General features: G+C 45.8%; 1 protein-coding gene and 1 non-coding gene across 2 annotated transcripts in view; one reads left to right on the top strand and one right to left on the bottom strand.

Annotated features, from left to right (window-relative positions):
* CCDC69 (coiled-coil domain containing 69) overlaps positions 1-14,565 on the top strand; it is a 32,420-nt gene extending 17,855 nt beyond the window's left edge. Inside the window, exons 4-9 of the mRNA XM_072954427.1 lie at positions 241-328; positions 8,942-9,015; positions 10,039-10,140; positions 10,649-10,768; positions 11,647-11,744; positions 12,432-14,565. Of these exons, the coding sequence (XP_072810528.1) occupies positions 241-328; positions 8,942-9,015; positions 10,039-10,140; positions 10,649-10,768; positions 11,647-11,744; positions 12,432-12,609 (660 nt within the window). The 3' untranslated portion in view covers positions 12,610-14,565. The remainder of the gene's footprint in view (positions 1-240; positions 329-8,941; positions 9,016-10,038; positions 10,141-10,648; positions 10,769-11,646; positions 11,745-12,431) is intronic.
* On the bottom strand, positions 3,283-3,354 carry TRNAV-AAC (transfer RNA valine (anticodon AAC)). The gene has a single exon. It is a non-coding gene; the product is annotated as a tRNA-Val (tRNA).
* Positions 14,566-16,552: the final 1,987 nt, after the last annotated feature.

Genomic DNA, 16,552 nt, shown 5'->3' on the forward strand with positions numbered 1-16,552 from the left:
CTTTTCTACCTGATAATTCTCTGGGAACCTCCCCCTAAGCCCTAAAGAGGGCCAAGTTGGCCACACCTGCTGTCTTGGAGGCCTTGTGCCCTCTCTGGGCCCATGTCATTCTCATCACTCAGATAAGTGGGTGGGACTCTGATCACCAACGTCTGCAAAGCTCCAAGGGTCAGTGAGCGGACAAGAGAGGCTGCCCTGAACCTACTCAATCTCATCCCGCCTGGGACCCTCCGCCCCCAGGTGGAGAAGGAGAGGGAGCTAGAGCTTGGAGAAAAACTGGATGAGCAGCGAAGAGTCCTGGAGGAAGAGCATAAGGAGGCCCTGCGAGGTAAGGACGAGGTGCACCAGGGAGGGAGTGGAACAGGCTCTTTCTGTTCCACCTGCTGAGTTCACTCGGGGACGCCCACGGGCCCCTCCCTCCCACCTCTGGTCCACGCGCACTTGGTCACTCAGGGCTGGAGTCTGCAGGTCCTTGGATTTGTCCTTTCAGGCGTAAAATCTGACCCCACGCTTTGTTTTGTCTTAGTTGAGAGCTACTTTTTTCTTTCCATTTTAAAAGCAGTTTGTATCCATTATAGGAAATTTGGAAAACCTAGACAAATAGGAGAAGTTTTAAATGTCTGTTTTGTTTTCCTTTCCGACTGTGATGACATCTCTTAGAATTTATGGTCAGGTTGATTTATTTTTTTTTAAATAAGTTTCTTTCCTTTTAAAAGAGAATTTAGAATGTATGGATTAAACAGAAAGATCTTATAGCACAGTGTTTGGATCTTGACTCTGCAGCCACAGTCCCTGGATTTGAATCCAAGCTCCACCAGGTACCAGCTATGTAAGCTTGAAGAAGTTAGTTACCCCTTGTTCATAGGGTCTTTATGAGAATTAAATGATTTAATTTAATGGATAGAATCTAGAACAGTCCCTGATATTTCACAAGATACTTAGCAAGTAATTATTAGCACTTATTATTTTATTACTGAGAAAATTAAAATTGTGTGTAATTCCACCCAGAACTAGTCACTGTTACCCCTTTGATACAGGTCCCTGTCATTTCTTTTTTGTGTGCATACCTAGGATAGACGTCTATACACACCCACACACACTCTGAGGGGAGGAGATAAATTGATTTTTCCCTTTGAATTGTATTAACATCTTGTCATTGAACTCCTGTAGCACAGGTTTAGTAACAATGTGGCATTCCACTGGGTACCTTGTTCATTTAATTGAGCCCCTTTGGTTAGGCATTTCAGTAATTTCAGATTTTTGCTCTTGTTTATAACAGCAATGATACGTACACAGTGAACCTCATTTTGTACAATCTGTGCCATATTCATGATTTTATCATTAAAATAACATCCTAGTAGAGTTGGTGTAATAGAGTTTATGTACATCTATCTTTTATTTTGGTAGAATACACATAAGATTTTACTTGTAGTGACATTTACTCCATTCACGGTGTCATGTGACCATCACCACTGTCCACTTCCAGAACACTCCCATTGCCCTAAAAGCAAACCCCATACCCACTAAGCAGTCCCCCTCCCATACTCCTCACCTTCCAGGACCTGGGAGCCACCAGTCTGCTCTGTGCCTAAAGGCTCTGTCCACTCTGCACACTCATGTAAGTGGAATCATACAACCTATGGCCCCCACATCTGGCTTCCTTCCTCCAGCACAACATTTCCAAGGCCATCCATGCTGCAGGGGATATTTGCACTCCATTCCTCCCACCCCCTGCCCATTTAAAAACTTACTCCATTCCTTTTTATTTATCCATAATATTCGTGCATGGACACCTCGTGCTTTGTTATTCATTCAACTGATGGACATCCAGGCTGCCTCCACTTTTTGGCCACTGTCAACAATGGCACCAGTATAAACACCTGAATGAACATCTGCTTTCAGTTCCTCTGGGTTGTACGCCCAGGACTGGAATGGCTGGGTCACATGGTAATTCTATGCTTAACCTTCTGAGAAACCGCCAAGCTGTTTTCTACAGTGGCTGCACCACTTTTTAGTCCCACCAGCAGTACATAAGGGTTCCAACTACACCACATCCTTGACAACACTTGTTATTTACCCTTGTTGTTGCTGTTATTATATTGCCCTCCTAGTGAGTGCAAAGTGGTATCTCATTGTGGTTTTGATTCACATTTCCTTAATGACTAATTTTGCTTCGCATCTTTTCACGTGCATATTGGCCATTTGTATCGCTTCTTTTGGGAAAGTTATCTATCTTTTTGATGCTATGAAAATTCACCTTGAAAATGTCATATCAATTTCGCCTTAATCATCAGTATTTGCATGACTTTTCCCTGGAATTTTACATCTTTTTTTTTTCAGAATTTTACATCTTTTAAAACAGCTAAGGCTATTTTATATCCTGTTCTTTTTATTTAATATTGTATCAAACATGTTTCCAAGTAGTGCTTCTGCTACTAAAGTGTTTATAAAGGCTGGACAATTACGTACATGGTTTTCCTTATTTTCTGTGAATCTAGACATGGAGATTTTAATTATTGTAAGAAAAACTGCACTGAAGTTTTTTTGCATAAAGATGTGTCCACATTTTACAAAATATCCTTAGATTCCCAGAAGTGAAATAACTAGAACAGAGGTCTAAACAGTGTTAAGAATCTCGATACCTATTGCAACATTAGCACAAAACGTTTTGAAATAGAATTGAAGCCCTTGCCCTGGAAATTTGAAGGGTTGCATTTTAATACTAATACACCCTGAGAAAGTGGGCCTGTTACTTGACCTTAGTTAACTTGCTGTATGTTTAAAATCTACCTTGAATCTCAGTTCAGTATCTATATTTCTAAAATCTACCTTCTCTCCCTCACAAGGCTTTCATGGGAAAACAGCTTTCTTCTCCAAGGAAAGCATAGCTTTGATATTTTTAGTAAATATATTGATAAGAAAATTTTCCTATAGTGTAAACTCCGGAGGTGAAGGGACTGCCTTCACCTTGAGTTCTTCCCATCTGTCAGAATTCTTCCATCGTTATTTTTAAATTGCTTGGCATGTACTGAGTGCTGCATGTATTCAATGAATGAATGAAAGCATAGCATGGGGGAAGTCTATGGGCTTTTATTTGTTTTGGGGGAAGTACACAAATAACTGGGAGAGGCTAGTGGTGGTTTTTCATGTTTGATGATGCTTTCTTTTCTTTTCTTTTCTTTTTCATTTTTAAATTATACATTAACATTGACTTTTTTTGTTTCTTTAAAAAAATTTTTAGCGGGGGGGAAGGTAATTAGGTTTATTTATTTATTTTTTTAATGAAGGTACTGAGGATTGAACCCAGGACCTCGTGCATGTTAAGCACACACTCTACCACTGAGCCATACCCTCCCCTGCTAAAATGGACCCTTTTTGATGTACCGTTTTATAAATTCTAACACAGGTATGGATTCGTGAAACCATCACTGTAATCTAATACAAAATAGTTCCATCACCCGCGTAAGACTCTCTCAGGCTGCCCATTGGAGGTGCTCACATCCTCCCCTACCCCAACCCCTGGAACTGATCTGTTCTCCACCACCATGGTTTTGTCTTTGGGACTGCTATACAAAACAATGATACAATATAGCTTTTGATATCTGCTTCGCTCCCTTAGCACGATGCCTTTGAGAGTCATCCAAGTGGCTGGGTGTGTCACGAGTGCTTTCTTTTTCACGGCTGAATTGTAATCCAGTGTTTACTCATCCCCTTGTCCCAGGACACTCAGATCATTTCCAGCTTGAGGCATTTAGGAACAGAGCTCTTCTAAACATTTGTGTACAGGTTTCTGCGTGTTCATAAGTTTCTTGGGTAAACACCTAGGAGTGGAATGAATGGGTCATATGAGAAACGTTCAGCTCTTTAAGAAATGACTAAACTGCTTTTCCGGGGCACCATCATTTTACGTTCCCATCAGCGATGGACGAGTTCCACTGTTGCTTCTCACCAGCACTTGTCAGTAATTTTTATTTTAGCTCTTCTAATAAATAGGCAGCGATATGTCATTGTGGGTGTAATTTGTGTTTCAATAATGACTAATCATGTTGAACATCTTTTGTTTCTTTGCTGTCTGTATATCCTCTATGGTCAAATGTCTATTCAAAGCTTTTGCCCATTTTAATTAACTTGTTTGTTCTTAACTCTTTGAGAGATCTTTATATATTTTGGATTCAAGTCCTTTGTATTTGCAAATATTGTCTCCCTAGTCTGTTTGGGTCTCTCCCAGCCCCATATTTTCTTATTGTCTTTCACAGAGTGAAGTTTTCAATTTGGTAAATTATGAGTTTTTAAATTTTATTTATTTATTTATTTATTTATTTATTTATTTATTTATTTGGTCGGGGGTGGATAATTAGATTTTTTAAAAATGTGTTTATCTTTAATGGAGGTACTGGGGATTGAACCCAGGTCCTGGTGCATGCTAGGCACGCACTCTACCACTGAGCTATACCCGTCCCTGCCTGGTTATTTTTTCTTTTATAATTGTGCTTTTGGTGTCATGTCTCAGAACTCTTTGCTGAACCCCAGGTAACAAAGATCTTCTAATTTTCTTCCACATGTTTTATGGTTTTAAGTTTTACATTTAGACCTATGATCCATATAGTCATATGGTTTTTCTTTAGACTTAACATGGTAGATTACATTGAGTTTTCAAATTTCAGGTTTTGAGTTTCGAAATTCAAGTTTTGAACTAGCCTTACATTCCTGGCAAAACCTCCACTTGGTCTTTTTATAGATAGCTAAATCTGACTTACTAATATTTTACTGAAGATGTATATATCTGTGTTCATAAGGGCTACTGGTTTGTATTTTTCTTCTACCATCTGTCTGGTTTTTGTATTGGGGTAAAGCTGGCCTTATGAGATGAGCTGGGAAATGTCCCTTCCTCTTCTGTTTCTGGAACACATTGTGTAGGGTTGGTACCATATCATTTTAAAATATTCAGTAGAATTTGTCAGCGAAACAGAAAGAGTTGAACAGACATTTGACCAAGGAGGATATACAGACAGCAAATAAACAAAGAAAAGATGTGCTTGCACGTTTCTTTTCCAGGAAGTACTTAAGTACAAATTCAACTTCGTTAATAGTTACAGGATTTCCTTGGATAAGTCTTGGAGTTTGTAGTTTTTTGGAAATTGGTACATTTCATCTAAGTTTTCAGGTTTTATGTGCATAGAATTGTTCACAGTGGTCCCTTACTACTGTTTTAAGTATCTTCTGTGTCTATAATATCCTCTCTTAAGTTTCTGTGATTGGTAACCTGTGCATTTTTTTCTTTGTCAAGCTTGCTTGAGGTTTATTGATTTTATTAATCTTTTGTAAGAAGCAGCTTTAGGTTTCATTGATTTTTCCCCCCTCCTTTTCTGTTTTCAATCTCATTGATTTCTGCTCTTATTTCCTTTCTTCTGCTTGCTTGCTATATATTTTTTTAGCCCTTGTTTTTCTAATTTCTTAAACCAGAAGTTTATTGGTTTGAGACCTTTCTCCTTTTCTGACAGAAGCTGTTAGTGTATTAATTTCCCCCTCAGCTCTGCATTATCTGCCTCCTACAAATTGATGTTTTATATTTTAATTTTTGTTCAGTTCAAAATATCTTCTGATTTCCCTTAAGACGTCCTTTTTGGCTCATTGAATACTTAGAAGTGTATTTCCTGCTAAGTGTTTGGAGATTTTCCAGTTCTCTTTTTGTTATTGATTTCCAGTTTGATTCTGTTATGGTCAGAGAACATAGTTTATATTTTGTTCCTTTTATAATCTGTTAAGCTTGTTTTATGATTCACGATATGGTCTATCTTGTGATTTTCCTGTACACTTGAAAAGAAGGTTTATTCTGCTTTTGTAAGGTTGAGTATTTTATGCATGTGTCAATTAAAGCAAGTTGTTGATGGCTTTGTTTAATTCCTCTGTATTCTTGCTGATTTTCTGCTTACTTTTTCTCTTGAATACTGAGGAGTCTTGAAATCTTCAACTGTAACTGTCTATATCTCCTTCCAGTTCTGCCAGTTTTTGCTTCATGTGCTTTAAAGAATGATTGGAGGTTGTGACGTCTTCCTGGAGGACTGACCCCTTTGTCATGATGCAATGCACATCTTCATTCCTGAGAATCTTCTTTCTTCTGAAATGTTGCTTTTCCACTCATACACTTGTAACCGACCTCTGACACAGTTAAAGTGGGCGTCTCCTAAATAGCACATAGCTGGGGTTTTCTTTCAAAACCTATTCTGACATTGTCTTTTATTAGGTGTATTTAAACAATTTAATGTTACTGTCATGGTTCAATTTAGGTCTATCATTTGTATTTGTTCTCTTTTTGCTTTTTGTCCTCTATTTACCCTAACCTGCTTTCTTTTGGAGTATTTGAACATTTTTAGTATTCATTTTAGCTGCTGTCTCTTTTAATTACCGTATCTCTTTGTGTACAGATATATGTATGGGTGTGTGTATATATATATATGCATGTATGTCTGTATATATATCAGTGATTGCTCTAAGAATTACAATATGCATAATAGTCTACCTAGAACTTATATCTCTTCCCTTCAAGTGAAATGTATGACCCTTACTGTCGTACAGGTCTCTATCCTCTCCTCTTTCTGTTGTGCTTAGTCTAATGTATTACCTCTACGTATATTGAATACTCCATGCACCCCATGAGACAATGTTATAATTTTTGCTTTTAACCATCATATTTTAAAGAGCTCAAGGGAAGAAGAACAGTCTTATATTTACCCAGGTATTTACCAGCTCTGTTGCTCTCCTCATATTCCTGAAATTCCAAGTTTCTCTCTGGTGTCACTTGCCTTCTGCTCACAGTTTCCTTGAGTAATTCTTTTAGGGCAGGCCTGTTGGTGATGAATTCTTTGACTATTTCTTCATCTAGAATGTCTTTATTTCACCTTCTTTCCTGAACGATATTTTTACTGGATATGGGAGTCTGGACTTACAGTTCATTTCAGCAGTTCTAAAATGTTCTGATTCCTTCTAGTCTCCAAGGTTTCTAGTGAGAAATCCACACTAATTCAGACTGTTACTTCCTCTACGTAATGCATCGTTTTTCATCGGTTCTGTCCCAGATTTTTTTCTTTGTCATTAGTTTTTTTAAATGATGTGCCTGGGTATAGATTTCTTTGGGTTTACTTTGTTTGGGGTTCAGTGAACATCTTTAATCTATAGGATTACGTTTGCCAAATTTGGGGAGTAGTCAACCATTCTTCAAATATTTTGCAATGCATCCTTTCTGAGACTCCCATGACACAAAAGTTAGACATTCTGGAATTATCTTATGGGTCTCTGAGGCTCTGTCCCATATGTTTTCTCTGTTGTTCAGGTTGGATAATTTCTGTTGATCTTTCTTCAAGTTCTCTAGCTCTTTTTTATGGCATCTCTATTTTACTATTGAGCCCATCAGGTGAATTTCTTACTTCATGTATTTTTTTTCCCCAAAATTTCACCTTGGTTCTTAATATTTATTTATTTAGTAAGACTTTCTGCTTTTCCATTCTTTTCAAGAGTGTTCACCCTTCAGAGCATTTTTATAGTGGCTTCCTTAAAAGTCTTTTAATAATTACAACATCTGTGGCATCTTAGTGTTAGCATCTGTTGAATGTCTTTTCTCAGGATAGTTGAGATTTTCCCCCTTCTTTGTATGCTGAGAAACTTTGGATTTGTATGCCGAGCATTTTAATTAATTAATTAATTAATTTATTTATTTATTTATTTACTTACTTACTTACCTCCTGGACATTTTGGATATTTGGATATGAGATTAAAGGTCTTGTTTAAATATAGTGGTTCAGTGGTACTTCGAATTCTGGTCTTCTTGCCCAGTCTGCCTGTTACCATTTCTCTTTCAGAGTTTGAAAATAGTTGTTCCATTCATGCTGTCCAGGTTTTAGAGCTACATTCAGTAGGAAAGACTGGATGGAGTGTGCTTCCTCCATCTTACCTGGAATCGAACCTTTCTTGATAGGTAAATTCATTCAGAAAATTAGGCTCATAGTTTATAAAAATCAAACCTGTAATTTTTCAACTTGTGACAGCTCTATCACAGTTCTATTACTGAATATTATTTCCCTGTGTCACTGCCCACTGGGACACAAGCCCACCGTACGCCTGGGCCTTTGGCTGCATTACGCTCTCCTGTCCTCTGTCTTATTTCCGATCGCGTCCACTGGTCCATCATTTCCCTGTTATCTCCTTTCAGCCGAGACAAGGTTGGGATTTTCCAAGAAGAACTTAGTAGAGGAGGCGGGATGAAAAACCTAGCTCTGTGGATTAGGGGGATGGTAACAAGTCCGGCTCTGCACAGCACCGCCCAGCCTGGAGAACCCTGCCGTGTCTTTTTCTCATCTCTTAGAGACAGCTAGGCCTGGCTTGTTTTTGACACTTTTCACAGCTGAGGCACTAGGGCCTTTTAGGTATTTCAGATGATCTCCTCCTGGTTTCTCAGCTTTACAGAAGCAGAATTAGGACCAGGTAGATGCTCTGGCTCCAAATCTTAAATACTTGCCTTATTTATTTATTTATTTATTTTGGGGCCATAGTTTGACAACTAACGATTTAATGATTCCATGATTTGGCTAACCCAACTGACAAAACACGGGATCTCGGCCTTTTCCACGGCATGCTGTGATCTGAGATGAACCAGCTTGCTGCAAGATGTTGGGATCTCAGCCTCAGCAAGGTGCGGATGGCGCCTACAATTTCCTAGGGTTCATGGCTCTTCCCAGAATGTAGTTTGTTGCCATTTGTGTGAGCTTTTATTAAATATTTCTGGCACAGCCCCAAGTCCATGACGTACAAGGATAAATAAAAGCCTCCTCAGACTCCTGGCCCCTGTGGGTGCCACCTGGGCCGTCTGGTCTTCACGGGTCCTGTCAGAAGGCTTGAGGGGATGTATCTGGGTGTCTGAGCTCACAGAGGCCTCCTTTTCCTGCAGTCCTCCAGGCCTCCTATGAGCAGGAGAAGGAAGCCCTTTCCCACTCCTTCCAGGAGGCGGAGGCAGCCCTGCAGGTAAGAGGCTCTGGGCCAGGTCAGCCTGTCTGAGAGGAGGGGTGGACCTGCAGGAAAGCAGCATGGAGCCCCAGAGCAAACAAAGCTGAGGGCTCTGCCTGGGTGGGAAGGGCAGAGATGATTGTCTTCCGTGGGTCCCTGTCCCTCGATGTGACAACCAGATGATTAGCTCAAGAGGAACTGGTTTGAGATGAGAGTTGGCCTACTTTTCCCAGGAGTGTTGGGAGGATCTTGGAGACTCCATGGCCTGGTGCCACCGTGTGATTAGAAGGGTGGATGGATGCACAGGGACCTGTGGAAGCAAAAAAGAAGGCATCTGACCCGATGTGGCCGCTTAGGGATTTCCTAGAGGGTGTGAGATCTAAGCTGGGCCCTCTGGATCTGTTAGCATTTTTCAGATGAAGTAGAGTAGGAAGGGTGCCCTAGGTAGGGGGGAAAAGCTATTTAAAGGCATGGAGGAAAGGAGGGAAACAGAATACCTGTGGAACTGAAAGAAATCCAAGATGCCTGGATATAGAGTATGAGTGGGAGAGAGCTGAGGCTGGACAGGCAGGCAAGACCGGATCATGGGAGCCTGGGAACCTAGGAGCCACCATAAGGGGTTCTGCTATCCTGAAGGCAATGACAATGTTTAGATGGAAGAAATCACTGGCAGGGTGCAAGTATGGAGACAAGAATACACCTTGCATTTGAAGGAGTGATAACAATGTTTGGTTGCAGGAAGAGGCATGTAGCGGGCAGCAGCAGGGAGAGATGAGACTGGGAAAGACACTGAGCCTAGTTTGTGTATATTTTGAATGTCAGGGTAACGCCGGCCTGGAACACCCTGACTTTGTCCCCACAGGTATGGAGAGGTGGGGCTGTATGTTTCAGGCAGTAGCTGAAATAGATTAAACCTGCATTGTCGGGTAGAGCAAGGACAGACTGAAGAACCCAAAACTGGTCCCTCTGTGGGATGTGGAGAGGTCCATACAGCATTTATGAGCCAGGCTTTCATCCCCTCCTTCCCACTCCCTTCTCCAGAAGACCATTGATGGGCTGACCGCACAGCTGGAGGTCTTCCAGGCCAAGATGAAGAGGGTAGAGGAGTCCATCCTGAGCCGAGACTATAAGAAGCACATCCAGGTAGGTGATAGAACACCTGGGGCCTCTTCTTCTTGAATCTCCAAGGAGGTCTGAGTCTGGGCAAAAGGAAAGGCCAATCCCTCCTCAAGGACAGGGCTCAGACCTGACACTCTTACCATCATGAAGGCCTGGAATAAACAGTGTCCCCATGTCACTAAGGGGCGAAGTAAAGCCAAAAGAGAGGCATGTAAGATGGTAAAGTGCTTAGGCTCTGGATTCAGAACTAGCTGCAAAGAGCAAACCTACCACTTAGCACAAGCGACTTAAACTCAACCGCCGTGAACCACAGGTTCCTCTGTGAGGTTACTAGCGTCTGCGATGGTACTAATGTCAAAGGGCGCTATTAGATTAAAATGAGATAGAGCGCACTATGCACTTGCCACGGACCAAGAGGGGGAGGTGGCTTGGGAAAGTCAAACAGAGTTGGGGGCAGAATAGGGAGGAGGGAGGTAGCCCAGGCCCACCTCTGCCTGCTGGTCTGCTGAGGTCACTCTGTGTCCCTGTCTAGGATTACGGGAGCCCCAGCCAGTTCTGGGAGCAGGAGCTGGAGAGCTTACACTTTGTCATCGAGATGAAGAACGAGCGAATTCACGAGCTAGACAAGCGGCTGATCGTCATGGAAACAGTGGTCTGTGGCTGGCAGCGGCTTGGGGGAGGCAGCCCCACCTACTTTCTGGGCATTTCCTCAGTCATGGGGGCAGGGGGAGGTACTTGAGGAGGGCCCAGCCTGGTCCCTTCTGTGCCTGTTCTGACCTGCTGCCCATGCTGGCCAAGCAGTGGCTCCGTCTCATCCAGGTCCTGTACTTTTCTCGACTGCTTGTAGCTGTGATCTGGGTGACACTGGGGCAGGTGGCCTGGCCAATCAGGAGGGGTGGGCAGATATCACATATCAAGTGGGGGTTGAGGAAGAGGGCAAGGCTGAAAAAAAAAATCGAACAGATATGGGAAGCCACAGTCAGCAAGGACAGGCCTGGGCCATGGTAAGCGTCGAGGGCACTGGTGGCTTTGTCTCCAGAAGGGCAGCCTTGGGAACCTCGGGTTGAATCCAAACAGATCATGTGATGTTGCCCAGGAAGACGTTCCCTGGCCTCCCGTGCACCACACCACCTAGTTTTTAAATCAGACCATCTCAGATGTTCCCTGTAAATTCTGTTCTAGCATTTTTGTGAAATGGGATAATAGAAACACTGAAACTTATATAAATTCTATCCTTGTGACTTTTGGAGAACTAAAAATTTCCTTTCTCTTGTGAACTGATGGAGAGCTGAGATGGTAGTGAGTGGCTGTCTTCTTTGTGTATTGTTCTCATCTGGCAAAGTGAGAAGTTGGCAGCCCTGTGTTCACCCCTTAGTTGTAATTTTCTAAGTAATCTTATTGCTCCATGAAATGTAGCATTTGGTCTAGAGTGATTCAGTGTTTTTGGTGACCACAGATAAGAGGGAGGGGACGGCACACATTGTGCCGGGTGAGCTGGGGGCTTTCTGAGCTCTCTCCTATTTGTTACAGAAGGAAAAAAACCTGCTGTTGGAGGAGAAAATCACTGCCCTGCAGCAGGAGTATGAGGACCTCCACGCCCGAGGCCGCAACCAGATGGCTGTGTCCAGGTAGCTGCCCCTACCCCATCTCCTCCCATCCCCATCCTTTTTGCCAAAATCTCCATTTGGCAGAGAGACCCGGGGAATGGACTGACACATTCCCTGTCTGGGGAACGTGGCTCCTCCTTGCTTGGGAGTCGGGAATCCCAAGGCACCAGCTTGGCCCAGAAACCTACATCTCAGTGCTGATTAATATCTGTCTGTCCCCATCCTGGCTGTGTGGGCTCCATGGGACGACCCAACCCAGGAAGAAGGAACAGGAAGCTTAGAGTTCAAGAGGCCAAATGAATGAATGAACATACACAAATAAATAAATCAGTTCTGAGGGCTCAGTAAATGAGAGCTAAGATCATGTGTCAGAGTTAATTGGTTAAATACCCATTACTTCATCTAATCCTCATAATTACTCTAAGAGCTGAGTCTTCTTGTCACTCCCATTTTACAAATTTGGCAATAGTGAAGACCTTTTCTGGAGTTACATCTAAGTGGTGGAGCAGGTCTGAACCCACAGCTGTCTGCCTGTGAGGGCGCACTCCTTGGTCAACAGCTAGAATTGCCTTTTGGGGACTGGGTGGCTGGGCCTGCTGGGGCGCATTGCAGGAAGGCTTCCTGGAGGAGTGGGCTGGTCTCTGCAGGGGCTGAAGGTCCGGAGGGACGGTTCCCCACAGGCAACCCTGGGCTCGTCTGCATCCACAGGCAGCTCTCAGAGGACCTGCTTCTCACCCGTGAGGCCTTGGAGAAGGAGACGCAGTTACGGCAGCAGCTCCAGCAGAAGAAGGAGGAGCTGCTGTACCGGGTCCTCGGGGCCGACACCTCCCCCGCCTTCCCCCTGGCCTCCGTCACCCCCACTGAGGTCTCCTTCCTCGCCACCTAGGGCCTGGGCTGCCCTGACACCTGTGTTACAGCTTTTCTCTCTCCAGGACTGGGCAGAGAAGACAGCAGGAGCCCCTCGTCCTTTTCCCAGAAGGGGACGAGGGCAGGAGTGAGAGGGGGAGCCAGGATGTGTGCCCAGTGAGCCCTGGGGGCTTCGGCCACGTGGAATCACCTCCAGGGCTTCCAAGGGCCCGAGCAGCACCAACCCTCGAGGTGGCCCAGGCGACGAGCAAGAGGAGTCCTTTTCTCGCGCCCCCTTCTCTCTGTCCAACTAAGAGAGTTCTGGGGCTTTCCCCAGGGGCAGCCCGTACCACATGGGTCATCTGACCAAGAGGAGACCACCCCCTGGTCCTCACGTGTCAGCTTCGCTGCCAGCTCATCAGTGACCTGACTTCCCCCAGATGCTCCCCACACCCCCACCCTGGCCTCCTCTCAGCCTCTAAATTGGTTGGAGGAACTGCACAACTGGCCCTCAAGTCACTCGGTGTCCCATTCTAGGATTATCTGAAGGTCAGATAGGGGCTGGCAGACAGGGGCCAACCCTGTGAATCAAACTGGGAAAGGTGAACACTGAGAGGGCTGCTGGTGCCAGGAAGCCAGCTCAGCCCTGGCCAGGGGGCTTGGCAGGGCGTCGGGCATGCCACTGGTTCCCAGAGTCTGATCAGTTGAGGGGTTATGTCCGGGGCTGCTCCTCCTCCTGCACCTGGCACAGCTCACCCCTCAGCCCTCTGGTCCCTTAGTCTCAGTGCCATCTGGAAACGGGGGCCACATAGCAGGTCTGGGTACCCACAGCTGGAACCTCATCCCTGTACAGACGAGGGAACTGAGGTGGGGAGTGGGACCCACAGAGCCAGGACTAGGACCTCATCTGTCATCCAGGTCGCACCTTACTGTGCTTGTTCGTCCTTCCCAGGCTCTGGGAGAGCAGATCTGAGACTTCGTCTTTCTCCTCCTTCCTCTATCTGGCCCCCCACCCCTTGCCAGTGTCTCACTCCTGCTCTCCGCTTAATTCCTCCTACCGCCCCCTGACCCTGGGCCCCCAGTACCCGGCCCTCAGCCCCCATCAGTGCAGAGGGGCGGCTGGAGTCGCTGAGCTCAGCAGGCCTGGCCAGTCCTGACTGACTGCGGACTCAAGTTTCTTCTCAGGAAGCTTTCCGTCATCTGAAGACAGAAGGAATCCCGCCCCTGTATAAGCATTTTAATGAAATGCTTTCACATACACCTCCCTCCCTGGACCTGCATAAGGTCCTTAAAGCAGGTTCTTATCTGACTTTAGCAGAGAGCAAATTGAGCTCGCAGGAGCCAGTGGGCCTTGCCTGAGGTCCCCCCCATCATGGAGGAAAAGTCCTCACTGGAACTGAGGCTTCCTCCATCATCTGAGACTGCCTTCCTGAGGCCCCCAGATCTGGACTTCGTCCATTTCTAGTTCTAGGAGCTCAGAGGTGGCGCTGCTTCTCCAGCCCTGGGCACATGGGTTCTCCAGGAGCCTTGGGGACAGCTCTGGAGTGAAACACACATACGTCAAGTTTTCTCAAAGCCTCTCTGTAGGATAGGCTAGTTCATTGGACGTTAATGGGCACGACCAAGAAAAGAATGGACGGTCAAGTAATCTGGGAAACTAGGTTCCCTCAAGTTCAACAGATCTGCCACCTGCAGGACTTCTCTGAACCGTAAATATGCTGATGTGCACTGCAGATTCCCAAGAAGGAAGCAAAGTGGCCAGCATCTCCTCAACATCTCGACCCAAGTTTCTACCCCAATCTGAGCACTTCAGGCTGCAGATGCACTTTAGAAAACACCTTTTTAAATCAGAGGGGCCGGGCTGGAGAAGGGACAGGTTGTGGGAAGGGGCGTTTCCTGCATGTAGCCTGTGGGGCTGTGAGGAGAACTGTGGTCTCGCCCGCACCTGGGGCAATCGAGCTATGGGAACTGAAAAGAACACATTATTCCACGTTTATTTGGCCTCTCTGTTTTCCTGGGAGAGGGAGGGCTGGGTCCTCTCTCAGGGCCGGGATCCTGGAGCAGTAAGCAGTAAGGGGACTCACCAGCAGTTCGGGGCTCGTCCTCAGGTACTGGTGGCCCACGGGCCCTAGCTTTGCCCAGCCTTGATGAGGGGCCTGGGGTTGGAGTCAAGACTGGCTTGAAGGGTGGCAGAAAAGATCAAGACTTGGAGTGAGGCCGAATCAAGAGGTGAAAGCAGCAACAAGCCGGCAGAGTGTAAGGGGTGAGTGCTGAAGTTCTTTCCGCTTTGTCGGGGCGCCTCCTGGCATCAAAATCAGCGAGGCTCGCTCAGTTACCTACCCCTGCTTCTGCGCGTTGCTCCAAACCCAGACTCCAGGGAGCAGAGGAGGGGAGACACAAGGGCTGTAGGTGACAAGGACACAGGTGGTAGCTGTCCCCGTGCTCTGAAGGTTGATGACCCAACAGGTACAGCTGTCGCCGTCCCGGCCGGGGCCTCTTCCACATACAGGCTGCTCCTTGCGTCCTGCTGTGCCCGGCTCTCCCGGCGCACCGTGTCCACATCTTGTCGGCCTACTCGCTGACACCAACGGGTGGGCCCAGCTGCAGGGACAAAAAATAACTGTCCATCAGCTGCCCCGGGTGTGGTCTCTGACTGGGGTACCAGTGGCAGGTAAGGGGCACAGCATATCCCTTCAGGGAAAGAAGGAGTGTCTTGGCCAAGACCACACCTGAATATCAGAGCACCAGAAAGGCCAGGTTCTTTGAGGGGAAAAGATAAATCCCTTTTCAAGTCCCCGGGGGAGGAAGCCGGGGTCTCCTCTACTCACGGAGAGGCAGCAATAACTCAGCACTTGCCAGTATGGGTGTCGTGGCTCTCCGGTTCTGTGGGCATGTTAATGGGTGATCCCTCCCCAAAGGCAGCAAAGGTGTTTGGGAAACAGTCAAGCAGAGTTAAACTGGGGAGACACACCACCAAGTCTATCACGTGTGGATGTGCATTTTGAATCTCCAAGGCAGATGCTAACAAGAGGCAGTGTTTTCTTAAGAACATGCTTTTTGGAGGAGGGGGTGGTGACATTGTTTGGTATTCTACCATTCCAAGGGGCATGTGTAGGAGAATGCTGGCCTAGCAGAGCCAGTGTCTCCCAGCCACCTGGGTGTTCTTTTCCCCCTTGTCGGGTCTCAAGTTTCCACTTTTGACAAATGGGACAATGATCCCTCACTCTTTCTACCTCCTAAGGCCTCTGGGAGGCTTACCTTCATCATGTCTTTGCTGGTCCAGCCCTCCCCACAAGGCTCGTGTCAAATCCCAGCCCCTCCAGCAAGCCCTTTGATGAATTCCTAAACTTGTCGGTGGGGTGGCGGGGGGAGCGGGTAGCCTACTGTTTGGCACAGCTATTCTCCAGATGTTCAAGGTTATGGATTGGTTCACTGAGAGGAAAGAACACGACCACCACCACCTGGGGAAGGTCTGGGACCACGGTGCGTGGCCAGGAGACACTTACTAATGCATTTGGTCCGTTTCCCGTCACATACACACCTGGACACAGGGCCTGAGCGGTTTGTCCAAGCCCAGCTTCATGTGCTTTGGGCCAGCCTGGTCTCAGCTTGAATGTCACCTCAGAGAAGGCACGGTCACTGCTCCATCTCAGACCCTATCACACTGCCTCATTTTATCCTCGATGGAGCACTTTGTATTGTCTAGATGATCGGGTCTGTTCATTCCCCCATCTTCCTCCCCATTCAGACTATGAGCTTTCAGAGAGGCGGAAGCCTCATCTCTTTTTAAATCACTGTAGTCTTGGTACCAAGTACAGTGTCTGGTATGTAGTGGGCACTCAATTATTGGACAAATGAAAAGGAACAAGTTACTCATTTTTATACACTAAACTGAGAAGTAGCTCTAACGGACATAGGAGAAAACTGAGGCCCAGAAAAGAGTGACTCGCCTAAGGTCACTCAAAAGCAGCAACAGAGTTTGG

This window comes from Vicugna pacos, chromosome 3, assembly GCF_048564905.1.
Source record: "Vicugna pacos chromosome 3, VicPac4, whole genome shotgun sequence".
NCBI lineage: Eukaryota > Metazoa > Chordata > Mammalia > Artiodactyla > Camelidae > Vicugna > Vicugna pacos.